The sequence below is a fragment of the Erigeron canadensis genome, chromosome 5 (genome assembly GCF_010389155.1).
Source record: "Erigeron canadensis isolate Cc75 chromosome 5, C_canadensis_v1, whole genome shotgun sequence".
Lineage (NCBI taxonomy): Eukaryota > Viridiplantae > Streptophyta > Magnoliopsida > Asterales > Asteraceae > Erigeron > Erigeron canadensis.
Genome location: NC_057765.1, coordinates 40,927,217 through 40,938,297, shown reverse-complemented (window position 1 = coordinate 40,938,297; position 11,081 = coordinate 40,927,217). Strand labels below are relative to the sequence as shown.

At 30.8% G+C, this 11,081-nt stretch overlaps 1 protein-coding gene across 1 annotated transcript; it reads right to left on the bottom strand.

Annotated features, from left to right (window-relative positions):
- Positions 1–1,367: 1,367 nt before the first annotated feature.
- Positions 1,368–4,605, bottom strand: LOC122598869 (probable NADH dehydrogenase [ubiquinone] 1 alpha subcomplex subunit 5, mitochondrial). The gene is made up of 2 exons (XM_043771350.1): positions 4,288–4,605; positions 1,368–1,674 (listed from the first exon to the last, which is right to left on the bottom strand). The coding sequence occupies exons 1-2, from the start codon at positions 4,601–4,603 to the stop codon at positions 1,445–1,447; spliced, it is 546 nt and encodes a 181-aa protein (XP_043627285.1). The 5' UTR covers positions 4,604–4,605; the 3' UTR covers positions 1,368–1,444.
- Positions 4,606–11,081: the final 6,476 nt, after the last annotated feature.

Here is an 11,081-nt window from a genome sequence, read left to right as displayed (position 1 = left end):
CACCTTTATTGTTCAGACCCTCATAAACCGCTATAAACGGCTAGTTTCTAAAAGCCATATAAACCGAGGAACAGGTTTTAAAAACCGATTACATACTGTCATTTTTTAGTCAAAACCGATTTTGATCAAGGTTTTTTTTTCTCTCCGGTTTCGGCTCTACCATCCACTATCATTAGCATTTATTACTCTAGAAAACTATCCAATCAAACACATACCAAATGCTAACGGACTTTAGTCAAAACCGATTTTGACCAAGGTTTTTTTTCCCCTCCGGTTTCGGCTCTACCATCCACTATCATTGGCATTTATTACTCTAGAAAACTATCCAATCAAACACGTACCAAATGCTAACCACAAAGACTAGAAAGCAAAGCTTATATTGCCTTGAAGGTTATAAGAAAAAGGGAGAATCTCATATATCCACCTCTTAACTTCTAAATTAACATATATACTCAACTAAATATTATAATAACAATTATCACCCATCTAAATACTAAAACTCTCATATATACCCAATTTATTAAAAAAATTAATTAAAACAATTTACATAATTAAATTCTCATCTTGCCCTTAATAACTTTTTTGGAAATGCACAAAATATACAGTAACTAAACACTTAAAGATACAACATGTCAATCTTCATTGTATCAAATCGTAACTCATAAAAACTGCTACACTGCAAACCATGTAGTGACAATACAAATAAGAAAACTCATTTTTTGAAGCATATAAACTAAGCTGAACAATCCAATAGGGATAATGTCTATACAAATACAAATAACAACAGTAAAAGTAAAATGCACAAAAAGTAAAAAACTCATAAATATGATCTTTCTTCCTTTTTGTGATCATCTACGGTGTCTTTTTTTTCATTAAATTAATTTGATTTAAATACATGACAGTGCAAACAAACAACTTTAAAGCCTAGAAGCTAGGATGTGAAATATGAATCAAAATATTATTGATTAGTTAGATAGCACACACATCAATATAGGACATTCATTCAATATATACACTACTAAGAATTATTTGATACAAACGGCAATTGAAATTTAAGAAACGCTATGCATGTTCATATAGAGGGGATATATATATTAAAAAACAGTATTGATCTTTGGAGAGACAATCATGGATTGGTGAGAGAAAAAATGAATTAGGGATTAATTGCCACTTATAAGAGGATATAATGGTCAATATATTTGTAATTTATATTTGTTAAAAATTTTGAGGTTTTAATTAATATTAGAATTGACTAAATGGGTTTGTATGATAAGTTAAGTGTTTAAAATGGGTATATATGATATTATCTAATTTAACTGAGTAAATATGTGATTTTAGAAGTCGATAAGGATAAATATGATAAAATCCCTAAGAAAAATGTCAAAAGTGTTTTGGAAAGCAAAAAAAAATCTATAGATGGAGTGGACCTTTTTAACATTCAATATCATGGGTTGTTGGCAGATGAAAACATTTCATCAGACTCTTCGTTACACGAGTGTTTTGAAACCCGCGTTTTCCGTTCATCTTTCTCACAAGTAGCCTTGGCGAGAGCTTTAAGCCTCTCAAATAACTCAGCAGGAATAGGACCAGGTGGCTCAGGCTCCGGTACTCGATGATCAATCTGATCGATTACGGCACATAAATAGGTACTGTCTTTTCTCCACGGGTCCCATTCTGAAACCAACACAATAAGTAATGAATACGGGTGGAGCGCCAATAAATTTAGCTACTAATAACATTGTTACCATCAAACTCATCATATGATTTCTATAGAAAGACATATGATACTACGCAAAAAATTCACTCTTCTCGTTATTAATTTATCCTCCTCAAAATCAAATAATACGGATAATTTAAGTTTGTGTCACCATAATCGGTTTTACTCCTTGCAGCGCCATATACTAATCTTTGAAACCTTATAAAATAGAAGTATCAAACTATCAATAATCATATATCTATACTCATATATAAAGCATATATATAATTCAAGTGTGTACTAAAACTAAATATCACTGTAAACAATTCACATTTTTATCAAAGAAACTTAACATACAAAGTCTTTCTGCATATATCTTTTTAAGTTAATTTTTAGCCAATGTACCCCCTCCCTCCCTCTCAAGGAACAAGACAGTGAACACACACAGAGGTTCCGAAGACATAACAAACTATTTGTGTCGGGGTAACCTTCTAGAATAATTTATGAGGGCAAAATCATTGCAAAAGATAAAGGACAAGGAAATGTTTTTTTTAACAACCAACAAATACGAAACTCGGACTTCCGTCTAGGTTAGACCAATGACCAAAGCGGAAAAGCCTACTACTATCATTGGCCAAAGTTGTCCACAACTGGCCACTTCCATGCCCACCAAGGTATACCAGTTTCGGGAAGAATCTCACAAAGGCCAAGCAAAAAATTTGAACCTCCGCCTATTTGATAAAACATGTTTGCCTCACCATTCCAAATCTACAAGGGTGGGTCCTTGGCTAGAGGATAAGAATTCAAATATGTGTTTTCTGGTAAAAAGATTAGATATTCTATCCAAGGGTTTAAGCATTGAAACTTATTAAATAATTATTAACCTAATAATCTATTTATAACTCTTCATTCTTATTTCAGCAAATATAATATAAATATAACATCAAAATGATCTAATAAAAAGAAATTTAACATAAAAAGTAACTGAGATCAAAACGATCTTCGTGTTTCTAATAAATGTGAATACACACGTTCACTGTAAATAATTAGGTATGAGATTTGATATTCATTGTTTTATGTAGTCTTGACTACAAGTTTTGGCTGAAAATAATTTGTATGAAAAGGGGAAACAATATATGTTTCCAAGATTGTAACTTTCGGCTGAACTAAAAAGAACTACTATTTAGTGGAAATACAAGGGCTATTGCACATTTGCACAAAAATGGGAAATTGTTGGAAGATTTTGATAATCAGCCAAAAACAGGCCCATCTTTGCTGGGTAACATGGAATACAAACTTTTTGGCAAGAAGTGTATTACTAAAGAGAACTTGAAAGACATGATTATGAATGTTATAAAGCACAGATTGGTGAGACTGAAGTTCAAGGATGGAAGAGCTTATAGGGACTATAAGAGAGATGGAACACATAACAAAATACTTGATTGCAGATTGGTAAGTAGTTGTATAAACAAGTATGATATGAATATATTTTTTTAGTGTGACAGATTAGGAAAGGACATGTTTCTCGCGTCGTATCACATAACATTCATTGAGCTGCTACGGGCTTATATCATACTATCAAGTTGGGTGTTCCATTTTCTTTTACTTGAATATAATAAAGCTCCGGCAATATCATATTGGAATAACCAATGAGTATCTTCTACATATAATATAAACATATGAGATTGTTTTTGGAGATGTAGTTGGATTCATTAGCAAAAATCTAACTAAGAGGAGCTTTTATTGACAGGTGCGGATTGAATATCACAAACAGGGTCTAGACTATGTTGTCGGGTCTATGTTCAAAAGTCCCATCACCCAATACCTAGTAGGAGGAAAACCCCCTATTAGCACGACTATCAATAGAGGTAAACTCTGCCCTGAGGACTCGAACCCAAGCAAGCCTTCATTAGAAGGACTTCCCTTTGCCACTAGCTATTAACCCAAAGACAACTAATGGGAACTAGTGGTGTAAAAGTAGTAAGAGTTAATTACAACAGATCGTCCTTGTGGCCTATCAAAAATTACAGGTTTCATCCTTATCTTAAGGGAAGCGATCTGTACACCGCTTTACTGTGTTGTACAGTACAACACAATAATGCACATTTGGTGGTGTATCGCCAAAAACTGGTGGTGTACAGATCACCTTCCTTATCTTAATATCTTTCATAAATTATGGTTTAAATCTCTGACTTTAGAACTAATAGACCATTTTGGTCCAAAAAAGTTAATTTTTTTACTACAACCGTTGACTTTTTGACCAAAATTGTTGACTCTAATTTATGAGATAGGAATAGAACCTGCAATTTTAATAAACCATGGGGATGATTTTTGTAATCAAGTCTAATAATAATAATGATAGATTATTATAAACAAGTATCCGTTTAACTTTTTTTAGATATGAATCCTCGGATCATAATCCATGTAAGTTGGATCATTATGTGAAAAAACAACCTACCAATTTTAATATCAATCCATTCTGGTTTTGACAAAAACAACCTAACTATGTGAAAAAGGCATATGAAATGTAGTCAAGAGTAATAATCTACGAAAAGCATATATACATGCATAATAAAAGTGGGGTTACGGACCGTGCAAATGGCTAACGATTTTAAACTCAAGCTTAGCATTTTGAACGATATCATTAAATTTGCCGCAACCGATCCGCCTCTCGATAGCTTCGGGGTCCCGTTCCTCTAAGCAAATGTCTAGGCGTTTCCGAGTGGTGGTTTCAAGGGCTTTACGATAACCCTCTTGTTCAGGGATACTCTGGAGCTCCTTAATCGTTCTCTTGTATATTTTAATTAGTTTTTCCACAGGGCCGTCTGTTAACGATTCCTTATGGCCCGCCACCGCCTCCATAAGCATCGTCTCAAAATATGATGATTCCTTAGCCCCCTCTGACATCATCATCATCATTGATGCCCTCGCAAACTTTCTTACAAACATATCTCCCACCGCGGTTGTATATTTTTATCGACGATGGTCTATAGATTTAATAAAAATATATGAAAGACCCAACCCTAGGCCCATTGATCTGACTTTGATGATATTAATTTGAGTTAGTTACAATCTTGGTCTGTTATGGTCCAAAAATTACCTATTTTATTCTAATCTTTTATAAATTGATGTTTTGGTCCAATTGTTTTGCACTCTGTCAACGGCTTCGTCCAAATCAATTTTGGAGGTCTTCAAACAAAATCAGTTTTAATAGGGTTTAGCCCCATGCGTTGTATGAGATAACATAAATTTTTATCAAATAGTTCAACAAAATTCAATATAAAATAAAAATTGTCATTGAAGAACGACGATATTTTTCTATGTAATGAAATAAATTTTCAAATGACAAAGTAATAAACATTATTAGAAGGAAAAGTTATAAACCTCAAGATAAATCTTCACTTTTTTTCATCCTCCCTCTTTCCTTCCACAAGCAATGAATATTTCATCATTTTCTCACCGTCTACGTAGGAACTAATCTTGACTCAGTTATATTATCTAGTTTGAGTTGGTTTTATTTAAGTTAGTATTTGAGTTGGTTTTAGTGTTGCTTCAAATAAATGGTATAAAGTCAAGGGGTTGACAGAATTATATGCAATTGAGAATATGAACGTTATGGGTCATACCCTTGACCAATTTCTTAGGTAGAGTTAGGTAGTTTATTTGCTTATTTTTAGGATCACATGAGATGTAGTTTTGCCTATTTAAGGCTTATTCTGTCATTGAATGAGAAGTAAGTTTCATCTTTGTTTTCTATATTTTTGTACGTATTTATACTCTCTTTTCATATTAACATGCATAATATACATATTGAGTGAAGTTGAGAGTGATAAAAAAAACAAAGAAAAAGATAAAATTAAAAAGGTGAAGGGGTGAGGAAGAAACCAGATTTACACCACCATCAACACTTTGCGACCCACCCCTTTGGTATCTACAGGGCGGGTGGTGTTCCAACTGGTCACCGGTCGATCACCATCTTGTCTCCTTACGTATTACGTTCACCCTCAGAGAATTAAACATACAGTATATAACATAAATTCAACTTAAATTAAGACAACATTTTTTATATTCCAAGTAATCTAAAGTTTATATTTTTGCAATATATTTATGTTGAAAAATAAAAATTAAATATAACTAAAAAAAATTTATATCTCAAAAGATATTATATTACAAAAAATTAAGAATCATTATTACTTTTTAATAAGAATTAAAAAGATCTTTAAAATATGGAAATTTTTATAAATTTGAAATATGTCATTAATATATATTTTAGGTAAGAAACTATTACCATATATCTCTTATATATATATATATATATATATATATGTTAGTGTCATCTAATTATATAAATAATCTTTTTAATAATTTTTGTGGGATTTTAGACTGAATATCTATCATGTTTTTCAAAATATAAACCAAAATCTCATTAGATCAAGTGGTTTATGTTTCAGATAATTACTTGAGGTTGTGGGTTCTAATCATGCTTATGACTTTTTAATATGCTATTTATTTATAATTAATAAAACCTATGTGGTTGTTGACTGGATAATGATTTGTTAAGTATGTATATGTGTCAGCTTACGTATCAACGTTTAAGAGACTAACGATGTGAGATCGCCACGTAGGAAAAAGATGATGTGGCGAGCTCTAAGATATGCCACATCATCAAATTGAGATAGAGAATTATATATATATACTAGGTCTTTTACCCGCACGATGTGCGCGTGATAAAATAGTTGAAAAAATAAAGATCGTAAATATTTTTAATATTAAAAACCCCTATAAAACATAAAAAGAAAATGGTTTTTGGCTCACCCATTAAATAAGAAAATTACTTGGAATAAAAAAGGATAAAAACACAAATTATAGATTTTCATAAAAAAAATATATGTTTTTTATAAATAAATGTTTTCCAAATTTAAAAATATATGTTAAGTTTATACCTGTTTTAAATTTGGTATGAGATTTGATTTTGTTATTTTTTTCTATATACGTGCTTTAATTTTGATATGGGATTTGATTTTGTTATTTTTTCTTATAATTATGTGTATATAAAGTTTTTATTTATTTTAATGTACTTGTAGGGAATCCTACGTATATCCAAAGTTAAACTGTTATATTTTTAATTCTGTATATTAGTCTTTATTTTAATATTTAAATTCCTTTTTTGACATATATAAATAAGATAAATATTGTAAATAATTATGGAGATGACACATAGGATGAAATCCTAGGTGGCAATGTTTTAAAATAAGTTTAATTTTGATGAAGGTTTTAAAATGTCAGGATTCCTACTCTTTTAATAGATATATAGATAGATATCTATCTATATCTATATATATGCTCCTTTATAAAGAATATTGGAGTTCTTAAAATTAAGTACCTTTTGTTTTTTTTCCCCAAAATACCTCTACTTATACATAAAACCCTTATATACTGATGTGTGAAAATTTAGTTAAATTAAAATCCTTAAAAAGACTCCGAATCAAATACCACACACAATCGGGCAGTGGACCCGTTCGTATGCAATATAGATTAAAGTAAGTAAAGGTTCGTTCCACGGAGACTACAAAGAGCTAGCGAGTTTTAAGTAGTTTAGAAAGAGTTTGGTTTTTTAAAGACACCACGTCATCTTGATTTTAAATTAAAAGTTAGTTGATTGAAAGAGTTAGAAATTCCTAAGAATTTATCGAAAAGAAAATTGTTTTAAATCAAATAGGATGAGAAGATCATCCACTTCGACTCCATGATACACATTATTTAGGTTGCATATAATTGAAGAATCAATTCAAATATGTTAATTAATAACCGAGAACTAAACAAAGACTCACCCCGTACCCGTCAAGTTCGTTACTTTATTCAATTCCCTTAATTAACTAGTTCCATTACTAAGACCGGTACCCCAAGACGCCTTTCATAACTTTCCTAGCCAACTAATTGTTTTAGTTATTTAGATAACAATTGTGTCTATTGATTAACCCATTAACCCTTATTAACCATTAATTACTTTCTACCGTACCCGTCATAGAAACAATTGCTTCTAACCAAGCAATCAAAATAACTTCTACACAACCTAAGTTACCACTGAGATCATGCAAAAACTATCCGCAATTAAGAGTTAAATAACAAAGAATTAATAAGCTAAGATTACGACACAACGTTAAATCAAATCAACTTGAGTTCAAAAGATTTATGCAACCATTATTCAATGTATCACTTCATCTCAGTGGATGACGAATTATTTAGCTACTCATAATCAAAAACAAAGCACAAAGAGTAAAAATATAGGAGAACATATTGTACCAATGTGTAGAAAACAAGTAAACGCTAAGAAAATCGACAACCGAATGCCTTGAAGCTCACGAACAACCCTTAGACCTTGATGGGCAAAAAAGCTGCTAAGAATAGCCCCAAAGAACCCTAAAATCGACTAGAGGTGATTGTATATCGAATGGGAGGGTTATGGTCTTGTATTTATAGTGAAAAATCAAAAACCCTTCTGCCGACCTTATTTATGCGCCACGCAAATACTCTATGCGCCGCACAAACTCGCAAATTTCCATATTTCAGACTTTCCATACCCGCTATGCGCCGCACGCCTCTCCTGTGCGCCGCACAGGCACAATCGCCAAATTCACTGTCCAAAATCACAACTTTCTGTGCACCGCATGCCTGTTTTGTGCGCCGCACAAGCTTCCAGTTTTTGCGAAACTTGTATTTTTCAACTCGTCTTCACTCATACTCGTCCAAGAATCATCCTAATGCATCTTTTATCCTTCCAAATGCTATTTCTAGCCCATGTACCTGTTCTAAGCCTGAAATCACTAACAATACCATCAAAGTATCGAATATACATATAATTTGCACATAATTAAGCTTAAAATGACTTAGAAACGATATGGAAATATGCATATAAATGGACATATCATATACCCTCCACATTCTCTCTAATCATTACACACTCTCATCGACCTTTGATCACCCCCGCAGCCCTCCCTCTCCACTGCCTCCCTCGATCTCCACCATCGCCTCCCTTTTATATTGTCATCACCTTTTAGCCGCTGCAAGGCGCAGACACTATGCTCGTTCATATTTAATATATATTAAAATTAAAATAAAACCTATAATTATAAATATAAAAAGTAATAATTATTGATTGAATTTCATCTTTTATTATCTACCATTAGATCATTTTGATGACATCATTATTGACCAAAAATTTAATCAATAATACTTTTGGTCCTCATAATTTTATAGAAATAAAAAAGTCTTTTATACTACTTTAGTACAATAATGGTACTTCGTAGTCTTTAATGTATAAATTTATAAATAAATAAAGTCATTTATCTAGTATATTATATTTTCATGTATACAAAGTTTTATTATTTGTATTTCTAATGTGGTCTAAATATCTTTAATATATATTAAAACAAAACCCTTAATTATATACTGGAAAAGTAATGACCATTGATTTAATTTCATCTTTTATTTTCTTCCATTAGATCATTTTATGACATCACCATTAACTAAAGAATTAGTCAGAAACACTTTTGATCCTCATAGTTTTATAAGAAATAAATGTGGCTTATAAAGTCTTTTATATTTATATATTTTAGTACAATAATGGTACTTCGTAGTCTTTAATGTATGTAACTTATAAATAAATAAAATCATTTATATTATGGGGAAAAGGAATATAAAGTTATCCGACACCTAAACTTAAGTGTGGAACCTCTCACATACTAATATTTTATTATTTATTGTTTAATGAATAAATGTTTAGGCCCCCATGATTTTTATGGTTTAAAAAATTAATATGTGAGTGTCTGACATCTAAGCTTAGATATCTAACAGTCTTATATTCTCATCTACCTTATATTATATATTATACTTTCATCTATATAAAGTTTTAAATATTTGTATTTCTAATGTGGTGTAAATGATACGAATATTCGACAAATGTTTCACTTAGAATGAGTTGATACAAATATTACATGAAGTTTTTTTTTTTAATATGATTCCATAAATTAAAATAACACCTTTGGTGCTCATAATATATAAGTAAAAGTTATGTACTTATAACTTAATGTTAATAATGACATGTATTTAATATCTCATAACTAACATAATGGTGAACTTAGGATCTCACCGTCAGGGAGCGTTGTAGGGTCGTTAACTTGACATTTACCCTTTTTACATACTTATTGATATATACGTGTTCCATGCATAATTTTTTTGTTTTATGTCTGACAACATTATTTTTGTTAACATTTTTCAATGACAAAGAACACAATATTATTATTGTGGTTCCAAAAGTTTATAAATATTTATTTAGATTTAATCGTTTTCATATATTAAAAGGTTTATAATGTAAAAACAATGTATGAATCTCGCGTGTTACGCGGGTAATAAGCTAGTTACCATATAATTAAAAAAAAGTAGCTCGATTTTAGTTATTCAACTACTAGTAATAAAAAAGATGCAGATATTGATGCAAAAACCAAAAAGATCTCACTGCAATGCAATTTATATAATGATACTTAGTCCAAAATCCAAACATTAAGTCTAATATACAAAATATTGAGACCTTAGAATTGTGGGGCCTAAAGCGATCGTTTAGTTTCATAATACTATTGAGTCACCTCTGTTTTGAAGTCACATGAGTTGCAAGCAAAAGGTATTTATGTCTTTTGGTTTAATTAAAAGACCACAAGTGTAATTAACTAATGTTGAACCTGTTTGTTATATAGAAATGATAAATCTTTTTTAAAAAAATAACTTAATTATCCTTTTAAAAATTTAATCATCACATATATAAATCAATGGATAAAATTATGAGAGATAGCATGCCATTATACCAGAGGCGGTACCAGGAAAAAATTTCAAAGAGGACAAACTTAGAAAACTTATGTAAAATAAATCTAAAAGAGGGCAAAATGTTAAAAACCGATAGAAAATTTTTAAAATTTTATGAAAAATTTAAAAATACATGACAAAATTTAAATTTGGAGGGGGGCATTGGACCCCCCCCCCCCCCCCCCGCCTTAGTACCGCCCCTGCATTAGATGATCGAAGAAATGATCTAGCTAGTAATGATGAAAATGACAATAATAAAGAATATCAGTCACGACACTCTAACTAACACTCTAGCTATGTGGTATTGTGACAACCATATTACATGGATTGAGATTCGCTAAAGTTAATATCAACTTTATGGGTAAAGTTGATGGATGTGGACCATCGGATTAAAATCAATGGTTAAGATTAAAATATCGTTTTTAAATCTTAACCTTTGAATTTAACTCAATAGTCAAGATTATCCTAACTTTACCTATAAAGTTATTATAACTTTAGAAAATCTCAATCCATATTAGATATATCTTAA